The 25,632-nt window shown below is 39.8% G+C and overlaps 1 protein-coding gene across 1 annotated transcript; it reads right to left on the bottom strand.

Annotated features, from left to right (window-relative positions):
* Window positions 1-177: 177 nt before the first annotated feature.
* On the bottom strand, window positions 178-25,630 carry RRN3 (RRN3 homolog, RNA polymerase I transcription factor). Its single transcript, XM_039490959.1, has 18 exons — window positions 25,441-25,630; window positions 25,060-25,160; window positions 23,050-23,106; window positions 21,510-21,599; window positions 21,271-21,400; window positions 20,717-20,776; window positions 19,526-19,589; window positions 17,030-17,099; window positions 15,685-15,783; window positions 14,590-14,685; window positions 12,833-12,968; window positions 9,259-9,389; window positions 8,703-8,833; window positions 7,584-7,768; window positions 5,999-6,107; window positions 4,345-4,497; window positions 3,268-3,355; window positions 178-1,865 (listed from the first exon to the last, which is right to left on the bottom strand). Exons 2-18 carry the CDS (start codon window positions 25,150-25,152, stop codon window positions 1,707-1,709), a joined length of 1,851 nt encoding a protein of 616 aa, XP_039346893.1. The 5' UTR covers window positions 25,153-25,160; window positions 25,441-25,630; the 3' UTR covers window positions 178-1,706.
* Window positions 25,631-25,632: the final 2 nt, after the last annotated feature.

The following is a 25,632-nucleotide window of genomic DNA, read 5'->3' as shown; positions in this document are numbered from 1 at the left end:
AGCCAGAAGAAAAAACTGGCATTATGTTTTGGAAAAAAGTCTTATATCTGAGTTCACCCAACATGTTGACAAAGCCATTGGTGTCATGGGGAAGAATACAATCTTTCAATCACTTTAGAACCATTCTTTCCTTACTGTTGCTTAAGATGAGTACTTTTATGTTGGGAGATAAGGAAATTAATTTTGAATTCAATTCTCTTTTTATTGTTCTGCAATGACAGCAGAAGGGGGTGAGATTTAAAACAAAAAAACAAACAAACAAAAAATAACCAGTTCATTTATAGATACAGGAAGATTAATTTTGCCATGTCATCCCCAAACCTCTCTCTCATCCAAAGTCTAAACCTCATTATAGTATCATCACACAGTCCTTCAGAAGGAACATGCCAAATCAGGTGCTTCTGAAACCCATACTACCACATCCTGTGTCATCCTCCAGTGGCTAGATCACATACAGAATTCCATTTATTTTTGTGTAAATCTATGTTTTGCAAGCATCTGCATGTGTCAAGTTTATTCTGATTCCCACCCAATGCTCAAGTCTTGAAAGTCTAACAAATAAGAGTCTAAACAAAAGGTCAGACCAGTGGAGTTGCAAAGAATTTGGCCCAAAATACTTAAAATTTTACTATTTTCAAACAGAATAAACTCATACTTATTTTTTTTAAAAGGGTTTGTAATCTAACTGAAGCATTGTGCAGATATTTCCAGTTCATTTTGCAGTAATTATTTATATATGCATTCAAACCTCTCCCGCCTAAAAATCCAATTATGTAAAACAAAACAAAGTAATGGTAGGGTAAAGAAATTCCCAGCAGTGACACATGAGGAGAATTGCATCTTTTCCTTTCTATAAACAAAGGGTTATTTTTGTAGTTTCGCAATTCACATTTAAATATAGAGTTCCAAAAATAATAAATACCAACCCTTATACAGTCCTTTTCATCCCCAGAACTTAAAGCACTGCACAACATTTCTTGAACTGACTACGTATCATATGATCACACATTAAGCTGCTTTCATGTCACTTTCAAAACTGACAACTGTCTGAGATGCTGAAAGTCTGAACTTTCACACTTAAAATTTTTTTTCAACAAAATCTTATGCAGTGATAATAGCACCTTCCATCTTTAAAGTGCTTTACCACGTATTCTACAGATAGGGGAAGCTGAGGAAAAGAAGCTAAGTGATTTGTCAAAGGTCAGAGGGAGGCAAAGTCAGGCTGGAATCAGAACTCAGGCCCTGGTACCTCATCCTATGCTCAGTTTACTTGTTAGAAAGATAACTTTAAAACATACCCAATCAAAACACAATTAAACATTTAGAGTGAAATTTTAGTCCCACTGTAGTCAATGACAAGAGGGCCCAGGATTTCACCCTTACTATGTAAATCCTTATAGAGCAAACATTATTAAACAAAAACTAATCAAGAAAAATAGCTATAAATTATGTATAAACTATTTCAATATGAAAATTGTAAAATATTGCAGTTTATTCTCTAGCCTTTTCTAGCAATGTATGAAATTAATCAGAACACATCTCTGTAGAAATCTGAGCAAGTTTAAGAAAAAATTAGAGTCTTTCTTCTTTAATATGATTACCAAAACAAGTAAAATCTTCAGAGTTTGGAAAGTTGCTCAGAAAGTCTCTTTAAAGAGTGAAAATTGCACATAGCTTTTGAGCCACTTAATTTCTGATTTTCGAAGTCAGAGGTGCCGTTGTACATATGTTTCTGGAGGGGATCCTACACTGCTTGCCGGGCTCAGAATATTTGAGTCATAAGAATTTGGAGTAATGCCAACCAAGCCATCATTTTGAGGGGTTTCTCCTTTCAGAAAGTCATCATCTTCATCTTCAGTTGTACACTATGCAAAGAGAAAAAATGTTAGTGAAAACAGAAAGACATTATAGTACCTTAAATAGAGTTTCAAGCCTTAGGTTTAAATTTCTTCACCAGGAAAAGTTATCTGAACACTACATGAGATTTACCGGAGTATGTTAGTTGGCCCAGTAAAATAAAACAGTTCTCATGAGGCTCCCAATCTCTGCTTCGTAACACAGCTAGTAGATTTCACACCACAGAGAAGCATATATCTGACCAACAGGTATGTATGTCTAGACAAGTAGAGAAAAGTCCTGGAAATTTGACCATTTCTGGTATTCATTTGCTAAAAGCGTTTATCTAATTTTCTGGCCAAAAAAAGTGCTGAAAACCAAAAATGTGTTTTTAAATAAACTGTGAAATAATTCAAAATGTTGCAATAATACAGTCTACCAATTAAACAGATAAAGCAAGGCTGTGGAGGCCAATTACCACAATACATATATATACACAAGCAATACTATATTATTCACATAACTCTAACAGTGTGCTACGTACTGTACAGTATACAAAGATACACCCCCTGCCACAAAGAGTTTTCAAGCTCAGTCATAAAACTCTGGCTGATCTGGAAAGTCCAGAGGCTTTTCTTTTTAGTAAGTTCATGGCTTGTAGGCCTCACAGAGGTCATACAGTTTTAAGGAGCTGAATGAAGAGAGGTGGCTATTTGGCGGACAGATGGGAAGAGAATTCCAGACGTAGACTGCAAAGTGTACGTAGACAGGAGAGGCAGAAGGAAGTGAATCAATTAGATAATGTGGAGATAGCTGTTCTAGGAATACTTTACATAGACAGAAGTTGGAATCATTGGCAGGGCAGAGGGGAGCTTTAATAACTGTAGTTTATTGTGAGAATAGATCCAAAACAGATCTAAAAGTGGCATCCACAGGAATCATCACTGGGGCTTAATGAGAAAAAACAAACTAAATCTCTTATACTACACTGATCTCAATCTGTGCCAGCATCCTAACCCACCAGCCTGTATGTCAGCTCCTCCTTCAATCAGGAGAGAGATATCATTGTACCTGTTTGATGATTCACAGCAGCTGGCCCATAGTGCTAGCATCAGAGCACAATTATGAATACATCCTCAAAAGGAGAAATCAAACAGCTATCTGAGGGCCATGATGATCCCCCATCTCCCCCACAAATTAGATAAAGAATGCATTTTCTATATACACAGAGCTTCCTGAATTCTGCATGGCTAATAATTCAGTGCTGGTTTCCCACTAACATTAAGCATTTTGTGACCCCCAAAATGGAAGTATACTTCCATAAGTGTCAGTTAATGCAGGATTTAAGATTATTTTTTTTAACCAAAAATAAAATAAACCCCCAGAAACCACACACACACACACAAATCATTTCTGACAGGAAGGAGTTACCTTTTTAAAGGGTTTCTTAAGTTCTTGAAGATCTTCAGTACTCAGTTCTTCCCATATCTGATAAATAGGATCAATGGTCTTCTTTGATCTGATAACAAATTGCAGCATAGTACAAATAAACTGAATAAAGTTGCACACAAAAAGTTATGAACCAGGCATTTCATTTTAATATTGTACTATGTAATTCTTTACATTTCTCTAGAGCCTTGCAGAGGATCTTATACACTTTGCAGACTAATCCCAAGAACACTTCCTGTGGTAGGTAAATTATCTCCATTTCCCTGATGGGTAAAGCGATGCATAGAGAAGTTATATGGGTTTTCCTGAAGGGACTGCGAGTGGTAGGATTAGGAACAGAACTCAGCTCTTCCAATTATGTATTTTAATGCGTAGGCAGTGCTTCCTCAGCCAACTATAATTTTCTTCTAGCCTGTAATCCTACCCACAGGATTTACCGGACTTCTGTCCAACACTTTTATTCCTTTAGAGCAAGGACTCACTGCAGCCCTTGTTAGGCTAGAAGATGGCTTGTGCGGAAAAAATCTATTTAAGATGGTCATCTTTTGTATGTTAAAGAACCCATCTGCACAAACATTCATGGATCAAAGAATATAAGCATTCCAGGCTGGAGAGCTTCAAGAACAGCCCATCTAACTAATAACGAAAGCCTCTGAAAACAAACCAGATGCCATCTCGCACATGGTGCCAATCCCAGAGATGCAAGAAACTACCACTCGGACGGACCTCAGTACATTTTGTTATGCTAATATTATGAAATGGACTCATTAAAGAGGGGTAGATAAAAGAAAATTTACCTAAAGTAACCTTTTACCAAATGCAGTATGAGAGGATGGGCCCTTTTCCCTTCCCCACACCCAAACCCTACAGAGTGCACAAACTCCAATTCTCCAGCTTCTGACAGTCTCAGTCCTACAAAAGCAACTTATGTAAAACTAGAGTGTTTTCACTTATAATACAACAATACATTTTAGAAGAACAGAACAGTCACCTTAAGTATGTTCTTTAAATTTATTTTATGCAAGGCAGAAATTAGTTTATTGCATTGGAAATCTATACCTTTTGAGAATGTAAGGATCAAATGGGAAAAAACTGTCAAGGGGGTTAGTGCAAGTCTGTACAGAATCACCCCCACTGCTGCTTCTGATGACTGGCAAAAATTGCCTGTTGTTCCTTTCAATGATGGTGTAGCAGAACACCAACTGGTATTTCCTTAAACAAACAAAAAACATTGATAAGTATAAGCATCTCTAACTACAAGGAAAGCAAATAATTTCACAAGATATTGAAGTGGGCTGAGACTATTACAGAAATATCCAAATTCTAGCACAAACTTCCATTTTATGACTAACAGCAGGAGTTAACAATACAATCAGAACAAAGGGAGCTTACAAATGAAGTCTATCTAACCAATTCTACTCTCAACAGAACTTTATTGCAAGTACAGTAACTCCTCACTTAAAGTAGTCCCGGTTAACATTATTAGGTTGCTGATCAATTAGGGAACACGCTCGTTTAAAGTTGCGTAATGCTCCCTTCTAACGTCGTTTGGCAGCCGCCTGTTTTGTCCACTGCTTACAGGAAGAGCAGCCCATTGCAGCTAGCTGGTGGGGGCTTGTAACCAGGGTGGACCGGCAGCCCCCCTATCAGCTCCCCCTATGTTCCCTGTGCAGCAGCCACCCAGCAGGCTATCAAGGCAGTTCAGCTGTCCCTCCCCACACTGCTATGTGCTGCTCCTGCCCTCTGCCTTGGAGCTGTTCCCAGAGACTCTTGCTTGCTGTGCGCGGGGGGGGGAGAGGAGGCGGCTAATGTCAGGATGTCCCCCTCCCCCTGCTCCTGCACCTCGCTTACCCCTTCTCCATATAGAGCAGGGAGGGGACATGGAGGAAGATAGACAGAGAGCTTGGGGTAGCAGCTGCTGTCTCAACTTCCTGATCCACTTAAAAAGACAATGCACTTAAGAGTGGGTCAGCTTACTTAAAGGGGCAGTGTGCACCTCTCTCTCTCCCCCCCACACACAAGGTGTGTGTCTGTCTGTCTGCCATGCTGTCTCCTTTCCCTCGTGTTCGTGCTGCCTTGTGTGACAGGCTACATTAACAACGTGTTAACCCTTGAGGGCTCAGCCAAGTGCTAGTTCATCATTTAGCAGTAAGGCATTCCCTGGGAAATATCCCTCCCTCTTCCACCCTCTAACTTCACCACCTCAACCAAGCTTCACAATCACCATAGCTGTGAACAGTATTCAACTGTTTGTTTAAAATGTACACTGTGTGTATATCTATACAATATATAGTTTTTTGTCTGGTGAAAAAAATTTCCCTGGAACCTAACCCCTCCCCCCCCCCAAACATTAATTCTTATGGGGAAATTGGATTCGCTTAAAGTCACATTTTTCAGGAATAGAACTACAACGTTAAGTGAGGAGTTGCTGTATATAACATTCTGCACCATCACAAAGCAGTGAAACAGCTCTACTTAACTACAGGGTTTCATTTCATCTGTATTAGCTATAAACTGCTCCCACTCAATATATGGGTAATATTCCAACACTGAAGGGGCTATCGTATATTACATTATACTATAATCTATAGTCGTTATACAAACATACAAGTTTACAAAAAAATGTTAGTCTTCAAAATACTACACTATGGTTATATATTCAGATTGATATGGTTCATATAAAGTTTAAACTGAAAAAATAAATAATAGTTACCTGGTAATAGCAGCAAACAAGTTAACAATGGAGGGTAAGCAAATCTTCAGAGGGTTTAGCTGACACATGACTATGCGTTCAAAATTTAAGTTCTGCAGGTAGGCCAAACCTTCAAAATAAGGATGGTGTACGATAAATACTATGGATTTATACAGTGTTTTCCATGTTCAAAGCACAGTACAAATTAAACTAGTCTCACAACCCCCATGAAGGTAGATAATCATTCCTACTTTACAGATAGGGAAACAGAAAGAAGTGACTTTTCCCTAAGGCCACACAGCAAGTCAGTAGCAGAGTTCATATTAGAACTCTCCCAACGTTGTGCCAATCTCTCATTATTACTTTAGAGTATTAAAAGGCAAGATCATGTTTCTTCTGGTTCAGAGAATACTTTGAAATCAGGTGCAAGAATTCATTATAAAAAAATGTATATTAGATTATAAGCATTAGATGATTGACCTGCAAGTTATGCAGCACTTACTCTCGGGGCCTGCACAAACAAAGCAGCCAGATCTTTTCAGTCATATGCCAGATGATTGTACAAATATACAGTATGTGGAAATTCTAGAGTGACTTTTTAAAATTATTCAGCATTAAGATTTTTCAGACTGAATTAAAAAAAAAAATCAGTTCTGGCTGCATCAAGCAACATATAATATTGAGGGACAGCTGGGGACGCTAACTTGTCAAGCAGATGCATGTAAAGCAATAGAAGGAAGCTTTTGCAGAACATCTAAAGAAGATGGAGAGAAAAAAGAAATATAAACAAGGATGTCCCCCGGCCAGGCTATTCTGTCATATAATGAGACTCTACTAATAATTATAAAATAAATGTAAGAAAATTGTGGTGAATGCAGAAGTCTGTAAAGAACAAGTCACAGAGTTCTGCAAGTAGAGAACACAAATAGCTTGTGATATATAACAGGATTCCATATTTAATATGCTATTACAGATACAGTAGACGCTTAATTCATAATTAAGATTCTCCAGTCTGGCAGAGTTATGCTCAGTAATGGCCATGGGGCTTTATGGTTATTTTATGTTCCAATCAATCAAAAAATGCCCCCTAGCTCTTACATAGTACTATTCATCAGTAGACCTTCAAGTTCTGGCCCAGCCCTCAGTTTAAGTTAGAACAGCAGCAGGTTGCTCTAATTTACGCTCAACTGCTCACTGTCTTACATGGTCCCTTCCATCAGCCAGGATCATCAGGGCATAGGGGCACTCCAGTCACACTGCATGTATCAGTAACTGAAGGGGTGGCACAGACCCACTACACCAGCTCTGTGCCACAAGGGGAACCCTCCCACCAATTTACATTGATTTGTGCTGGTAAAATAACTCAGAGCACCCACTAGTGGGCCCAATGACTTTATCTGCATTGGTTTTTACTAGCTAAAAAGCAAGTTATCCAGCTTTGTATTCCGATACAAATACAAAGTCTTATGCACTTTGTTTAAAATATAGTAACTTAACCTTCCCATAATTCACTTCACCAAATTGACCATAAGGAAATTAATATCTTTAGAGCTTACACATTAATTCTGTTTTAATTTTATAGGACTAACACTTTCAATGTACTCACCCTTCCTTAAGTTTCCATCCAAAAGTTGCTTGTGGCGAAAAATTAAAGCATAAAACACAGCCTGGCACGTGGAGTAAAAAGGTCCATGAAGAACAACATCACAGTAAGCTTTTGTCCCCACATCCTGATTGTCAATGTAAACGTGCAGCCAGTTAACTAACAGATCCATGCATGCTTTCACTGTACTATAATGGAGAAACATGGTCTGTAAGAACACCATTTGAACTCACGTATGAAATATATTTTTAAAATATTTAAGGAGCTTAATGTGTACTGTACATGCAAATAAGCACAGAAATCACTTTATAAAGAAGTAGATTACACTGCCCGTCTTGTCCTCTGTGCCAGCAGTTACTGAACCGTCTGCAACAATATTGAGAACCCCAAGCATCAGGAAGATTGAAGTATTGGTAGGAGTGATGAGTTCATGAGAGGATCATGAACAAAGTGGCCCACCAAATAAAAAGTTTGGAAATCATCTTGTCTGAGCTGTGAGGCACAAACAACAAGAGAAACCTTCTGGTTCCAATGTCAAATTAGGTTCAACATTAAGTCAGTAAGCCCACTGCTTTTAACAAAAGCTTCAGAAATCCTGAAGACAATATCCCATACTATATAACATTTACAAAGAAAAAAAGTCTACTCATCCACCTATTGAGCACGTAAACTACAGAGACTAATCTATGCAATGAATAGGAATAATTGCACTACATGTCTCAGAGGCTTAGTGCAATGCCTATCACACTTGAAGATGTATGTTCAAAAATAAGTTTAGGGGCTGAATGTCAGACATGTTGAGCACCCACAATTCCAACAAAGTCAAAGAGAACTATAGGTTCTTAGTACCTCTGATAAATCCGGTGTTTGATTACCTCATCCTCACCCAGCAGGCATTAGTCCACATCCCATAAACACAACACTTTTTGGAAGAGTCAGAAAACCCCAAAAGGGGAACAACAAGGACATTTTAGCTCAAGAGTTATGGCTCATTGTCAGAGTTGTGGGAGAGGAACTGGCACATTATCTTTCCATACTTAAATCTAATATATGCCATAAATCCTTCACTTCTGACCATATACAAGTATAAAATATTTTAAATGATCTAGCATCATTACTTACACAATTGGAATAAAGTTAGCCCTTGCCAAGAAGCTGCCAATATAACTTCCAGCCGTCTGTCTGATCACCACAGGATTATTTGGATTCTGCAATTTTTTCCAAAGATGGTCTAAGAATGCTTCTGCAAACCCCTGCAAAACAAAACAAAAACATTCAAACTATTATCCCTAATGCTGATGCCATCTGTAAACAGAGACTCCTGACATCAATGTACACATTTTTGGTTTAAAAAAAAAAAAAAATCTGTACCAAAAGTTTACTACAAAATTTATAATTACAAAAAAAAAAAAAAAGTAAATACTCCTACAAATGCTGAAAGGTATGTCCTTTGAGAATTTGCTTATTTTGGGGTTTTTAACACTGTGCTGGCAAAGGAGAAAGAAAGTAAAGAGAATAGGGATAAAAATGTGCCTTTTCAGCCAGATATGGATTGGCACTGGGTTATCAGTTAAATTAATCAGCTTAACTCAACTTTATCCACTAGGAGAACAAAATAAAAACATGCAACAAATATAACAGGAGAGGTGCACTTTAGGAAGTGTATGCTTGTACTCACCAATTTAAAGCTACAGATGTGAAACATGAAATACTGTACATGACATGAAGCATGGGTTGGCAAAATGAGCTTGTCAAAGACAGTAACCAGATCCCTATACAAGTCCTTCGTATTGTTAACATCAAGCTTCCCTATTTAAAAGAAAGAAAAAAAAAAGAGGAAAGGGGAGTTTGTCCAGTCACAGAGGCACTTAGATTTTTCTCAAAATTACAGTTAATATTTTAAAGGAACACTGCCAGACAGATTAGACTCCAAATGTTAGGGTCTATATACCCAGTATTAACATAAATGCTTCCTGATATTAATTTCAATTAAGGTTTTTTTTAGGTTTGGATTTAAACATTCCCCAGAGCTGTTAGATATGCAAATATTGCAATACTGTGCTAGTGCAGAACAGCCAGAAAGTGAAACTAAGTCACATAGTATCTGTGTTCCAGACGAGTGAAATACAAAAAGAAATCTGATTTTTAAATATTCTTGCTTGTTTAATAATTGAGGCTTAGCACCACAGATGCATGACTAAATATAGCTTTCCTCCTACCAATGTCCCTTTCAGATATTTGTTCTTATAAATTTCAAAAGAGAAAAAACAACTACTTTTCTTTTGCATTTCAATATATGATTTAAATTCCAATTTGAACTGAATGGTTGGTTGCCGGATAGCTACCGCTGATATATAAATTATACAAATAATTAGGGCTGTCAAGCATTAAAAAAATTAACCGTGATTAATCGTGCAATTAAAAAAATTAACCACAATTAATCATGCAATTAATAGCACTGTTAAATAATAACAGAATACCATTTATTAAAATATTTTTGGATGTTTTTACATTTTTTAAAATATTGATTTCAATTACAACACAGAATACAAAGTGTACAATGCTCACGTTATATTTATTTATTACAAATATTTGCACTGTAAAAAACAAAAGAAATAGTATTTTTCAATTCATCTCCTACAAGTACTGTGGGGCAATCTCTTGATCATGAAAGTTGACCTTACAAATGTCGAATTATGTACAAAAAAACTGCATTCAGAAATAAAACAATGTAAAATTTTAGAGCCTGCAAGTCCACTCAGTTCTACTTCTTGTTCAGCCAATCGCTCAGACAAACAAGTTTGTTTACATTTGCAGGAGATAATGCTGCCCGCTTCTTGTTTACAATGTCACCTGAAAGCAAGAACAGGCATTTTCATGGCACTGTTGTAGCCGGCATCACAAGATATTTACATGCCAGATGCGCTAAAGATTCACATGTGCCTTCATGCTTCAATCACCATTCCAGAGGACATGCGTCCATGCTGACGATGGGTTCTCAATAACAATCCAAAGCAGTGTGGACCCACACATGTTCATTTTCATTATCTGAGCCAGATGCCACCAGCAGAAGGCTGATTTTCTTCTTTGGTGGTTTGGGTTCTGTAGTTTCTGCATCTGAGTGTTGCTCTTTTAAGACTTATAAAAGCATGCTCCACACCACATCCCTCTCAGATTTCGGAAGGCACTTCAGATTATTAAACCTTGTGTTGAATGCTGTAGCTATCTTTAGAACTCTCACATTGGTACCTTCTTTGCATTTTGTCAGATCTGCAGTGAAAGTGTTCTTAAAATGAACATGTGCTGGGTCATCATCCGAGACTGCTATAACATGAAATATATGCCAGAATGTGGGTAAAACAGAGCAGGAGACATAAAATCCCTCCCCCTAAAGGAGTTGAGTCACAAATTTAATTAATGCATTTTTTTTTAAATAAGCATCATCAGCATGGAAGCATGTCTGCTGTACCAATGGTTGAAGCATGAAGAGGCACATGAATCGTTAGTGCATATGGCACATAAATGTCTTGCAACGCCAGCTACAAGAGTGCCATGGGAATGCCTGTTCTCACTTTCAGGTGACGTAATTAAGAAGTGGGCAGCATTATCTCCCATAAATGTAAACAAACTTATTTCTCTTAGTGATTGGCTGAACAAGAAATAGGACTGAGTAGACCTGTAGGCTCTAAAGTTTTATGTTGTTTTGTTTTTGAGTGCAGTTATATAACAAAAAACCCTACGTTTGTAAGTTGCACTTTCTTTCCGGATAAAGAGATTGTACTACAGAACTTGTATGAGGTGAATTGAAAAATACTATTTCTTTTATCATGCAGGTAAAACACGGCAGGAAACATAAAATTCTCCCCCAAGGAGTTCAGTCACAAACTTAATTAACGCATTATTTTTTTAACAAACGTCATCAGCATGGAAACATTTCCTCTGGAACGGTGGCCAAAGCATGAAGGAACATACAAATGTTTACCATATCTGGCACGTAAAGACCTTGTAATGCCAGCTACAAAAGTGCCATGCAAATGCCCGTTCTCACTTTCAGGCAACAATAAGAAGAGGGCAGCATTATCTCCTGTAAATGTAAACAAGCTTGTTTGTCTTAGTGACTGGCTGAACAAGAAGTAGGACTGAGTGGACTTGTAGGCTCTGACATTTTACATTGTTTTGAGTGCAATTATGTAACAAAAAAAAATCAAATCTACATTTATAAGTTGTACTTTTGTGACAAAGAGACTGCACTATGGTACTTCTATGAGATGAACTGGAAAATACGATTTCTTTTGTTTATATTTTTACAGTGCAAATATTTGTAATAAAAATAATATACACTTTAATTTCAATTACAACACAGAATACAATATATATGAAAATGTAGAAAAATATCCAAAATATTTAATAAATTTCAATTGGTATTCTATTGTTTAACAGTGCGATTAATTTTTTTTATCGTGGTTAATATTTGAGTCAATTGCATCAGTGAACTGCAATTGACAACCCTAAAAATAATCTATGATTCTAATTATCAAAGTTATCATCAAGTAGAAGCAAGGGAGCATTGAGGTTATTACAGAAATTTTACAGTACCAAGACACCAAAGAAGCAAAGTCAAAGGTAAGGCAGGAAAAATAAATACATAAGGCCAACTGAGTATAAACAAAAAAGATCAGACAAGAAAAAGAGAAAGAAGGGGCTCAAATCAACAGATGAAAGGCCAGATTCTCTTCGCTGTTCTGGCCCTTTGTGCCAGTTTGACAGCACAAAGTGGCTGAAAAGCCAATGGCTCTACGCAACTGAGGAACCCCCCCCGATTCCTCAGATAACACAGCTGGCTCCTTTACTTGTCTCATGTGGCTCCTGACATAGGGGACATGTCAGGTTGGGAACAGAGTGGTGAGTTAGTCAGAATGCTATTGCTACTGCATTCCAGCTATTCTCAGCAGATGTATAGCCAGTTGCCATACGACTAACGAGGCTACTCAAAAGTACACTGGAGCTGGTATAAAACAGGTCCCAGCATAAGGGAGCCAACACTGGCTTCTTTGCCTCATCGTCCAACTGCAGCTATGCTCAGCAGATATTTGTCACAGCTTTAAAAAAAAAAAAAAATCTAGCCTATATCATGTTGCTGGGAGAAGAATTTTACAGCTGAAAAAAACAGATTCTAGAGGACCAATCCTGCACTAGCAGAACTCTATTATATTTAATTACTAACAAAACAACAGGCTCAGGTACATTATTACCATCTACATGGCAGATATCTTTAATGTAAGAAAACAGAATGTTCATCAAAATATCCAAGCGTTCTGCTAGTGGATGGGCCATCGTGTCACTCCTACTGAAGGTATCTTTGTTTTCTTTTGTTTCTTCATCTTCCTCCTGTCAGATAAAGTAGCAGTTAAAAAGCTCTCATATGTACTATACAACAAAGACTGTCACTATAAATCAGTGGTTCTCAAACTTTTGAACTGGTGACCCCTCTCACACAGCAAGCCTTTGAGTGTGACTCTCCTTATGAAAATAGAAAACCTTTTTTTAATTTAACACCATTATAAATGCTGGATGCTGACACCTCACGACCCCCTGAGGGGTCCCGACCCCCCGTTTGAGAAGCACTGCTATAAATAAACCAAAACATACTTTCTCTGTTCAAAGTCATACATTTAGCACTACTAACATAATTCAAAATAATCACCATCAAGTATATAATTAATTCTTGTTCAGCTTAGTTATAAGAGCTACAAGCAAATATATACAAATATTGCTTTGTTGTACTGATGATGGGCTTAAGTCAATTACTTAGTACTCTGTAATAGGCTCTAGATGTATTTGCGCATATTTTTTGTGTAAGCCCCACTCCCCTTTGAACATGAATCAATCTCTGACACAGAGAGAATAGGTTAATAACTGTCACCTCTTTTGGAATATTTACTCTCCATGCTAAATTGCCGATGGTGCACCAGGTAGACTGGACATAGGTTTTTAAATGGGAGTTACACCCACATGAATTATCAATGGAATGTCAGCCCACAGTTTTAACTTTAACTGTAAAATTTCTTAGGGTTTGCTTTCAGATGTTCGGTGTTGTTTTAACACAAATCAACAACGGCAATTCAGTAGCTAGAACTTTTCCTTCCAATCCCACAGCATATCGTTAGGGGATTATACGGCTGGAGGTACCAACTTTCAGTAAGTCTAAGACAAAGTTGAGGCCTTGAGTTCCTTAATGTTCTCATGCAGAGGTCCTAACTAGGGCTGGGTGGAAACTGGTAATTCCATTTTGCAGAGGATTTTGAAATTTCTTTTTGTTCCAATTCAGAATGAAAAGCAACATTTTCAAAAGTTTCCATCAAAGTGCCACAGGAAGTCCTGGCAGGCAACCAGGTGGGGAGCCTGGAATCACCAACTCTAGGACAGTCTGCTTGGCAGACTGCTCCATAGTCAGGGACCCTGGAAACCCCAGTACCAGGACAGTTGGTCTGGTAGGCTGTCGTGGAGCTAGGGCCCTGGATGCCTTGGGAGTTCAGGCTGCCAGGAAGCCAGGGCTTCCAAGCTCACAGTTGTCAGTCAGCCAGGGAGGCTGCCAACGAGTCAGGAGCCTGGGCTGCTGAAGAGCAAGGCAAGCAAACTGGCTGGTTTTCAGTGGAATTTTGTCAAAAATCAACATGGCCCTGTAGACGGTTTCAATTTCGATGAAATTGCAAATTCTGACAAAATGTTTCATATAACTGTTTCCAATCAGCTTTACGGTTAACTCATGTCCTGGGGTCCTGGCCAAATTCCACTTCAGTCATTACTTTCTACTTACTAAAATATTGCAAAGGCTAAAATCCCCAACTTGACTGAAGATTTGGATGTTTCTTGGCAGTTAACTTACAACCTAGTTATAACAAAGCAAGTTTGTACCTCGTTGCCACTTTACAGGCAAAAATTAATACGACTCTCAACTGCTATTTAATTTTTTAAATATAAACATCCATTTTTAGAGTGCTTAGCCAACCATGTCAAAGAGTCCTTCCTCTGTGGTTTTTTCCTTGATATCAGAATTCTTAGCAGTTTCTTCAGCATCCTCAATATCTTGTCGTGGGGCACTTACCTGTAGTTAGAGATAAGGAAAGAAAATCTGATTTTTTTTAAAGAAACCTTGGGTGCAGGAAAATGTAACCACACTATATTCTTTAAGTCAGATATAGATGACACTATTAACAGAGTTTGGGGACTAAGTATATAAACAAACACACACAATATAAACTGCTTAAAACTTCACTCAGATACTTCCAGGAACTACATTTTCCTAATTTTTTTTTAAGGGTTGGGGTGACAAAAGGACTTAGGGCATGATTTGGTAGCTATGTGCATGAAATTGACTTTAACTAACTTAAATTTTGTGCTTGCAAGAGGGACCATAATAGGTCAAGTATCAGGTCACGTGGCCTACAATTATTACTGACACTGCACTAATGTGAAAGTTTTACGGTCCATTTCTTAATGGTCTCGAAATCCCTGGCCTAACAGGAGTTGGGAATATTAAGGAGGGAGCAGACACACGCTTCACAGGGTGTGCTCACTAACAACCTGACAGATTGATTTACGTTGATGCGCTCCAAAATGGAGACCCGTGAAGTCCTCATCACTCAAAATGTTTTAATGAGTGAACACCTATTTTAAAAGCAACACGGACAGATGTTCAACACATGAAGAGCAGAATATTATGAAGATGTATCCTTGGGCCCAGATTCGAATCTCCAGTATGTGGATGCAACACACCACATAATTCAAAAAGCCTCTGGTGATATGTGCCACTCACTCAATCCTGTAATCCAAATCTTATTTTGGCATGTTCAAGACTGTGCTACAGAATTTCCACACAAAGAATAATATTGTATATCATATATGGTTCCACATCTAAGCACAACTGTACAGTTTTAGGGTGGAGCTTCAGCTCTTTAATTTTAATTTACTCGCTTTTGTACCTTAAGACTGTGAACCCTATTTGAGTATAATTTCTGTTGAGGTTTAATATTAAAACAATCACGTCATTGCTGGCACTTAAGAGACAGCAAGTTTCTTCAAAGACAGTTTGTTCCATACTTACATCCATCTTTAATAGCTTTTCAACAATAAGTTCCAGAATTTCAAGCCTCAGTGTTGGAAGATACACAGTAATTCGCAACAGGTTATGAACATAACATTCCTGTAATACAACATTACCATAAATATGGATTTTCCCTTGAATTCAAAGTGACAGAGTCATTTCTTTTAAGGATTTTAGAAACTAGAAGCAGCAGTATAGCTACAAAATCGCTAAACCACAAATTATCTCTTATCTAAAGATTTGAAACTGATGTGGATGTTGAACAGCTTACAGTTCTGTCCTAACTTCTAAAGAGTTGCTAAAAACAAGTTAATATATAATCCAAACAATGTGCTTAAACAAGAGGATGAGGGCATCAGTAACTTTTGTCAATCTTTTTCATAACTATTTTTTCAAGTACATTTAAACAGTACACGTGCAACAGCGAAATCCTGCCAGCCTCCAGTCCCAGTTCCCCCTTCCCACCTTTTCCACCAGACTACTTCTAAATCTACTCCACCACAACCCCTAAGGTTCAGCTCATGTCTGCTCTACATTTGAAGCCTTTTCCACACTGCCTGGACCTATCAGGGGTCATTGAAAGCACAGGAGAGACAGGCTCCCTGCTCTCAGTTCAGGGGCCTGGAACCAGTATGGCCCACAGCAGCCCAGACCTGGAATTGCAGAAAAAGTACTGCTCAGCTGGCTCACAGAATCTTTGGGGAGTTTAGCTGCTAAAATCGAAGAAGTCTCTTCTGAGCATGTACAAATCACTCATTTTTCAAATTTTATAACTTGGATAAATTTGGGGAAAATTTTGCAAGGATGGCAAAAGGCAGAACTCTGACAAAAAGCTCTGCCCACCCCCACCAACTCATAGTCAAGGTCTTGCTGCAAAGAATGGGGCTGATAGAGGTTTTCAAAGAACCAGGAGTTTTTAACAGGAGCAAAACAACTTATTTTTTCCCTAGCCTCATTCTCAGAAACAGCTAAACTGTTTTGGCTGAAATTTAAAAAAAAAAAAATAGCCTGAGGCAGGCACCCAGAAAGAAAATTTCAGTCCAAATGGTTAAAGTTTTCCAAAGTTAAAAGCAACTGAAAACAAGATCTTATAATGGGACGTATTGGGAAACCTTAATAATTGACAGTACTACTGGATCCTCCTCTCAGTGGGTATGTAGCAATGAAGCAACTACAGAAAAAGTATAGTTTTTGTTAAAATTACTCAACAATATTAAAATTACATTATTCAATATGGTGAGCACTAAAGCACCTGTATTAGACTATGCAATGTATCAAATGCCAAACTATGGTATTTTCTACTACTTTTACATTTTAAAAAGATAGATAGTCTGCCTGCTCTTACCAGAGTTCTTTCTGATTTATTAATGAAAGGAAAGTTTTCCACAAGTATCGGCATGAGAAATTGTGGTGTTCTGTAATAAAGAAAATACAGGAAGCTTTACCCAAAACAGAAGAAACGGAGAGTGCATGTATTGAATCTGTAGGATAACGAATTGTACAAGATGTTTCTATAGGACATTAATGTATTATATAACTTTCCACAAAAAAGTGTTAATTTTTTATAAAATCTAAAGTTCCCCCACCATTATCTTGGGAGGGGTAAGAATAGAGGGGGAAAAACAAAAGTTAGAAAGCACACTCTTCCATTACTTGATTCCACAGAAGCTCCTCTAATATTAACATTAAGCTATCAGAATCCATTATTTGTTGGGGGGAGAGGATGGAGCGTAGCATGGTCTCTTATCTACCCAGTAGATTTCCATATGGAAATCCACACTGAAGTTACTGCAACTGAGGTAAGCATTCTCATTGCTCCCACAACAAAGGGTTTTCAGTGCATAGCTAGAGGAACCAACAGCAGCGTGGCTTTTTGCTATGCTAGTAAGCTATACTTCCAAGTGGTGATGGGTCAAGGACCAGAGTTTCACATAAACTACCATTACACACAACTGCAATCGTCTCCCTACTAAGCGAAGTAAAATCAGTTCTTTGCAGTCAGTTGCAATGATATTTTTGAGCACTTTTCCCATATGAGGGGAACATTTGGCCCTTTATACTTATCTGACATATCATTCTTTCAAGCTACATTATGTTGGCTTTACTGTGCTGACTTGGATTCTGGTTAGTTTTGAGGACACAAAAGCCTATGTGCTGAACCTGGATTGTGGTGCACACAGATGAACCCCTGTGCCTATGCAGAGCCACTGAAGTGAATGGGACTGCAGGAAGATGAAGAGGTCACATGCAACACACTGCAGGATAGGGACCCTGATTTGTACCTGAAGCAAGTAGAGGTAAACCGGGATTCTGATAATAAGGATCTTACCAGATCACAGTAAAGAACTGCTACACCAAAAAGAAAAGTTGAAGGTTGACTGCACAGTAAGCCTTCAATGTGCTCGGAACAATTCACATCACTAACAACTTTTGAATTGCTCATTGGAATTTATTTTTCTTTGTACAGCAATTTTTACTCTCCAGTTTTGATACTGAATACTTTTAAACTAAACATACAAAAAGTATTACTATGTGTTATACAGTTTCTTGGTAAAGTTCTGCTATAAGCTTGTTTGACCTAACTGGATCCAAGTTTTTATAACTAGAGATGTCACACACTTCACAATTTCTGTAGGCTGAGAGCACAGCATACCCCAAGAGCTCCTTGCATTCTTCTGTTCTCCCTCACAAGCTCCCAGTGTGCCACCCTCTCATGCCCCTCTATTTCAGGAGCTCCCTGCAACTCGTCCTACACAGTGCCCAATGCCAGGCTCTGTGTCCCCCATTCCTTTCTCCACATACAAGGGGCTCTGTGTGCTCCCCCATGTACCCTCTCTCCCCATTTCATTGTCCCCCATTCTTTCCCCCTTGGCAGGAACGATGTGTCCTCCTCAATCCCCTTCTTCTCCCCACACCATGGACTCTGTGTGCATCCCCATTCCCCTACCTATGTCAGGGGCTCCGTGTGCCCCACATTCTCCCCTCCAGCACATACCTGGGGAACTTCTCCCTTGCCCCCTCATGGCAGGGTCTTTGTTCTCCCCATTCCCTCCGGGACCCCACTTTCCCCTCTCCATTTCCACTCCCTCAACTACCAATTCCTGCTTCCACGCCTGCCCACACATACAGTTCCCACACCAGGCCCTTGCTTCCCTCATTACCATCACTTCCGACCCCCTCAATTTCCTGCTGTCCTCTTCACCCACCTCCTTGAGTCTGTTTTCCCCCACACCACCACTCTCCTTGGGGTCTCTGCTTCCCTCACCACCATCAGTCCTGTCTGAGTCCCTGATTCCTTACACTTCCTGCTTCTCCCAGCACTTCTACACCATCCCTCTAGTCTCTGCTGCTTTCTCTCCACCCCTACTCTTGCCCTTTCCCTCTCTGAGTTCCCATTTCTTCCATCATTCCTCCACTCTCCCCCTACAACCCTCCCTGTAAGGCTCTTTTATTTCTGTTAAGAATCCAGACTACAGACAATCACCCTATGCAGAAAGTTAAGCTACTGCCTCTGATATGTTTAGGCGGCAGAGAGATTCCTCTGCCTGCAGCACCAGGCAGTCTGGGGGCCATGATAGTTCTCTGATTCAGGCTTTTCTATTGTTCTGATTTGCATCAAAATCAATTAGGTTGTGGCCATTGATGCCTAGAATAGTCCCTGAAACTCTGGAATTGATCAGATGCAGCATTCTAACACTACTACGTTACAGACAAGCAAATACCATAAAGTTGCGAGTTAAACCTCGCTTTGCTCAATCAATTAGTTTAAATTCACCCATTGGTGAAACAAAGTTTTGTATTAGCTAAAAGGATATACAAAACTGCAGAATGATATACTTACGAAGGAACATATTTTGCTATAGTTTGCAGTGCTCTATGACATGTGTTAAAATTTCCAGAAAGACCTATAAAAACAAAAAATGAGTTGTAATAAAGAATTATTTCCCTTATCAAGTTACATGCAAGGGGCTATTCTAGGAGATAGCATAAATACATTCTGCTAGCCACTCGTGCTTTATAGTTCACCAGGGAAACTACATTTACCAAAGTTGGCTTTTGGAGTCTCCTTACTTCCAAAGTTACTGTCCACATGTAAAATACAGTGAATACTGAACCATAATCAACCCTAAATAGCCACCACCAAAGCAAGATATTATTACAACCCCTACATCACCGATCTCCCTAGAGATCAGAGTCTGACTACATGCTAAGGAAGGCTCACATTTCACCCACAGTGTTGCACATTTCCACTTTCTTTTTTTTTTAAACTCGCTATGGGCTGAACTAATTAAAGTATATAGAAAGATAATCATTGACTGCTACAGGAATTATACAGGCCTTAAAGGATCAGATTAAATAAATAAATAAATAAAAATAATGTAAGATGTGCAATATTGGGAGGAAAAAGCTCACAGAAGGCTCACCTCACTCCTATAAGAAACTAGAGCTGTAGTTACACAGCCATCAGCAGAATTTATGCAGAAGAGTCATTCTAGACAGAGTCAACTATTGTTCATAAGTGAGTGTGAGAAGGAAAGGAAATCCGCATCTTACAAACATTTATGTTTGCTGCAGAAATTCAATCAGATAAAAGCAAGAACCTAGCAAAGGTTTTTAAGTGCCCCTCAACCATGACTTGGTTATATTTTGTTTACCTAAACTAAAGGAAAATAAACATAAATACTCAAGTTAACTTGTTTTTATACCAATCATGGTTCTAAGCCTTTGAAATACATTTCTATTTCCTATGCACTCATCTCAATACCACAACTACTGTATTAGTGGCCATGGATTAGAAGGGCCAGATTATCATGCAGATTATTTCAATGGGAGTTGTGTGCATTCAAGTGCAGGAGGTACTAACACTTTGTACTTTTTCTACAGGATGTCTCATTTTCCTACATAGGTTTTCAATAGTACACATCACCATTAAAGCTGCAGTGAAAAAAGTCTGCAAAAAGACACAATATACAAACATTTTTGCTAAAAGAATGAATAGAGCATACTTAAACCATGCTGCATTAATACTCACTTTCCTCATCATCATCAGAATCTGAAATATACACATCATCCTCCCTTATGGTTACTCGAGCTGACAGGAAATAGGATAATTATTACATAACCATATAAAATTTAAAGATGACAATCTCAATGGCACAGATCAAAGTATCATTAGAAGAAAGATCTCATCTGAACTACAGCCCCAAAATGATCTACATTACACCAAAAACATAGGATGATCACAGGGTTTTTTCCATTCTGGGAACTGGGAAGATTCTCCACATGGCATCATAGTACTAGCTTCATTTTAGTTGCGTTTTTTCATGAAAATTAGCATAATTTGTACTCTGAGTTATTATAGGAAGAAGAGTTTTTATTATCGATTTAAAATGAGTTTTCTAAAAATCCAGGTAAATTAAAGACTTTACAGTTAACGTTATTCTCTATTGCATTTCAGTTGTCCAAATAAATGCACAATAATCAACATACATAAGTGATAATTACAGTAAAGCATTCTAATTTTGCATACATGTTAACCTAATATTTGGATAATGAATAAAAGATAACCAAAAAATAAAAACTTACGGGGTATAAAATGTGAAGCAATCATGCGCAGACATGATCTAAGGTACACAGTCTGTGCTGATACTAGATTACCAAGAAAACCCAAATATTCTTCCACCACATCTTGACTTCTGCTCAACCATGGCAGCTTCTGTATTATTGCAAATAGCATGCTGTTAGAAACAATCATGTGAAATACAAGGACATTTTAAGAATTCAACTACTGATCTCCAGATGCAATATCTGGATACTATACCTACCAACAAAATGCTGACTAGCTGCTCAAAGTCTTTGGTCAAATATGCAACAGAAGCCCGAAATTCCTGCAGCCAATTAATGATTTGGGCATCCTTAAAATAAATCAGACAAGATTGATATAACAAATTCAATAATATGATCTTTCAAGCCAATTTCAAAATCTTTAAAACCCAAATCAAACATGACATTATAAACAAAGTGGCTATTTCCTCATCTAAATGTCATGAATTTCTAGAACTTCCATTAGTGTGAGTTAGACAAGATCACTGGGAGAACAGACATTTTAGCTTGAATCTATTTCTGTTTCAAGAATGAGTGCAGTGGCACAGTAAATGATCACACTATTCACACATCTAAAGATGTGGGTTTAAATCTGAACCTCAGTAAGCAAGTTTAATGGTTTTATCCAAACTTGCATTTGTCCATATCGTTGAACCACATACAATGTAAAAATAGAATCAAAATAGAATATTGGGGGTCCCTGCCTTTCCCCCTCAGAATCCATTTAAGAGGATGATACTCTGCATGCAGATTTTACCACTCCTGCAGGCAAGGGACCATCTGCTTCCCTACACGCACTCTTCTCTTGTCCCTGTACAGTGCTTTCTGCAGTGCTGAAGAGGGCAAATGTGTGAGGGGTTAGTGGAGATTATAAGCACCCCAAGGGAAGCATATTGTCTCTCCATCAACCCTGAGGGAGTCTGCCCCAGAGTCAATATAACCTCATGCTATGTTAACTCCTAAACAGAGCTCTCTCTGTGCTGAGGGATCAACCCTTTAAGCAGTGGACAGGGAACTCGCTGGCACCACAGTTCCAATGGACCTGGGGAGAACAGCCTTGGACTCTGGAGCTAGTACAGAAGCAAAAGTTTTCTGCCTGGACAGCCCTGTATCGCTGACAGATCTCAGAGGATCCACAGATTCTGAGAGAGAGAGAGAGAAAAAAAAAACAAAACACCACCACTTATTTCTTCCACAGATGGTCAATACAAACAACACCCGCTCCCCTCACCTCTTCTCCCTCTGAAATACAGGATCAATTTAGAGGAAACTGCACACTGAGATCCTTAGTCTTCCTTCCTCAGGTCTCAGTTAAGGGTTTGGGGGTTTTTTTTGTTTGGTTTTTTTTGCGCAGAAAGGGGCAATTAGGCCTTGGAATAGTAGAGAAGCTATAAATTAGAATTTGAATGCAGAAGCAGAACTGAAAGGAGATTGTCACTTCAGCGCTCCCTCATCATCAAATTTACCCTACAGGAATGGATTACACATATAAATGTATTGTTATTTTTGAGAGGGGAAAACACAGCAACCCAATAATACCGCATTAGGCACATTGCAATATATTTTTAAAAATACTTTTGTCATCAAAAGATGACTACAAAGCAGATAGTCAGGCTAAATAAAAAAGCACTGCCCTAAACCTGACCCAAGTTTAATCTTAACAATTAATAAACTTAATATTAAGCAAATACTATTTGCCCCACAATTACATTCAGTCTCAGAGGAAAAGCCAAATCAAAATGATCTCAGACAATTTTTTACCTTTATTTCTGGATCTAACAGCTGGTGCTTTAACAACTCAAAGTCTGTAGTTTCACCCTGAGAAAATAAACACAAACTGTTTTCTGCCATATAGTACACCTAAACAATTTGAAATACAAGCTTATTCTCTACACTTTATAATGATAGCTATGAAAACAATTGATAAACACTAGAAATCCTGTGAAACACAGCAGTAGTATTCATAGATTGGTTCTCAATTTTAGCTAATGCTGTTTTGTAAGAAATAACTTGTTTCTGAAAAGTGATGTTTGTAAAGTCACTATTTTTATAAAATGTGATCACTCTGCACCCTCAGATTAGGCTGCCTCAGGGGAGTCAAATTCTCTTCTTAGGGCTAGTCTACACTTACCAGCCGGGTCGACGCGGTGAGTTTGACTTCTCGGAGTTCGAACTATCGCGTCTAATCTGGACGCGATAGTTCGAACTCCGGAAGCGCCGCAGTCGACTCCGGTACTCCACCACTGCAAACGGCGGTGGCGGAGTCGACCTTGGAGCCGCGGACTTCGATTCCGCGGCGTCTGGACGGGTGAGTAGTTCGAACTAGGGTACTTCGAATTCAGCTATGCTATTCACGTAGCTGAATTTGCGTACCCTAGTTCGACCCCGCTTCTTAGTGTGGACCAGCCCTTACTTATATTAGGGAATCACACACTTTGTAGCTTGAATAGGCCAAGCTTATGGCACATACCAAGGGCTCCTTGTATTCATCCTTTCCACCTCATAAGGACCCTATGTGGCAACCTCTCATTCCCCTTTCTCTTAGGGACTCCCTGCAGCTTCCCCTGCCTCATGCCTGGGCATCTGTGTCCCTCCCCATACTCCTTTCCATCATATGCCTCAATCTCCCCCACCAAGGGTTCTGTGCACCCCCCATTCTAAGTTCCCTCTAAGATGTGCGGCCGCGCAGCAGGCTAAAAAGGGCTGCGCAGGCAGGGAGAGGCGCCCCTCCCCTAGCCCAGCCCATCCGGAGCCCTCACCCCCAGCACTCCAACCCTCTGCCCCATCCCTGAGCCCCCTCCCACACTCCGAACCCCTTGGCCCCCACCTCCGCCACACACCTCCATATTGGTGCACATAACAAAATTCATTCTGTACATGGACGTAAAAAATTGGAGGGAACGCTGTCCCCATTCTTCCCCCACATGCCAATGGCTTTGTGTGCCCCGTATCCGCACTTTACTCTCTATGCCAGGGGCTCTTCTGTGTATCCCCTTCCCCCCATACCAGTTTTCCACAATTTCCCCCCATCCCAGGGTTTCTGTGCCTAATTCCTCCCAATCTCCCCTGATACTAGAGTCCCCAGTTTCACCCTATGCCAGGGACTCTGCCTTCCATTCCCACCTTCCCCCCCTCCACATGCTGGGGGCTCTGTGTACTTCCAGGATCCCCCCAATACCGCCCCACAAAGTATTCTGTGTGCTCCATTTCCCCCATACCAGGAACCCCTATTCTCTCCCCATTGCCAGGGGCTGTGTACAAGCCCCCATTCCACACTCCACCATCATTATTCTTTTGTTTGGAAGATAAGCCATGCTATGCTGGAAAGCATTAATGGGTACCAACAACCAGCCATTTGACAAATGCAGTGGTGCTTGAAGCTGTAGCTGTGTTAATCAGATGGCAGGAGCTCCATCTAGCCACCATTTTTCTCCCTTCAGTTTTCTGATTTTCCCCAAAAACCACGGGGTTCCAGCCACTGAGCCCTAGAACAGGTCCTGAAATTTTGGAATTTACTGGATGTGACATTCAACTCAATACCATGTGTCTGTTACATGATAACTTGTGAAAGCCTTTCACAAGTTTGCCCAAATACCAAAAAGAGAGAGGAGAGGAGAGCTGGAAGGACCCGCCTGAAGTCAAGTGGCATGTATTGGTGCAATAGAGAACTTGACTATGCTTACAACTGATACACCGGCATAAACACCCGAATACTCTGAAAATACCGCTTCTCTGCAGAGAGTTTCTGAAGGAAAACAAGGGTCTAGTCACCTTTTGGTATTTCAGCAAGACATCTGTCAACGTCCCACCAAACCTGACAGTCTTCCTTGGTGGGGAACTGATGAATTCATCGCCTCCCAACATGGCAGCGTCTGCGCAGTAAGACGAAAGATGAAAACACACCTGTCAGCCAGCCGGGCTTCGACATTTCATTCACTCCCTCCCGCCGGTCAGAAACGCGCACTTTGAAGTCGGACGCGGCGCAAGATCCTTACACGCGCCTGGCCTGTAAAAAGGCGCCGGGAAGGGGAGAACGCCTCACAGACGTTCCTAAAGCGGGAAGCGGTGACAGTGCCCCGCTGCTCTTCACACAGGCAGATGCCAAGCTGCGGGGCAGGGAAGGGAAGAAACGCCCCCGCCCCGGCTGCTCACCTCCGCCAGCCGGCCCTCCCCGAGCCCGGGCAGGGGCCCGTGAGACTCCGCAGCGCTCCCCGCCGGAGGGGGAGGGGTCCCAATTAGCCGTTGAGCTGGTACCACGCGCCTCCCGCTCCTCGCGCCGCCGGCCCAGCCACTTCCATGATGCTGCCTCGGGACAGGAAAGGACGCGGCGACCTCCCCGGAAGT

Source organism: Mauremys reevesii, linkage group 10 (genome assembly GCF_016161935.1).
Source record: "Mauremys reevesii isolate NIE-2019 linkage group 10, ASM1616193v1, whole genome shotgun sequence".
NCBI lineage: Eukaryota > Metazoa > Chordata > Testudines > Geoemydidae > Mauremys > Mauremys reevesii.
Note: the sequence above shows the minus strand (reverse complement) of the source record. Positions and strands in the feature narration are given on the sequence as shown.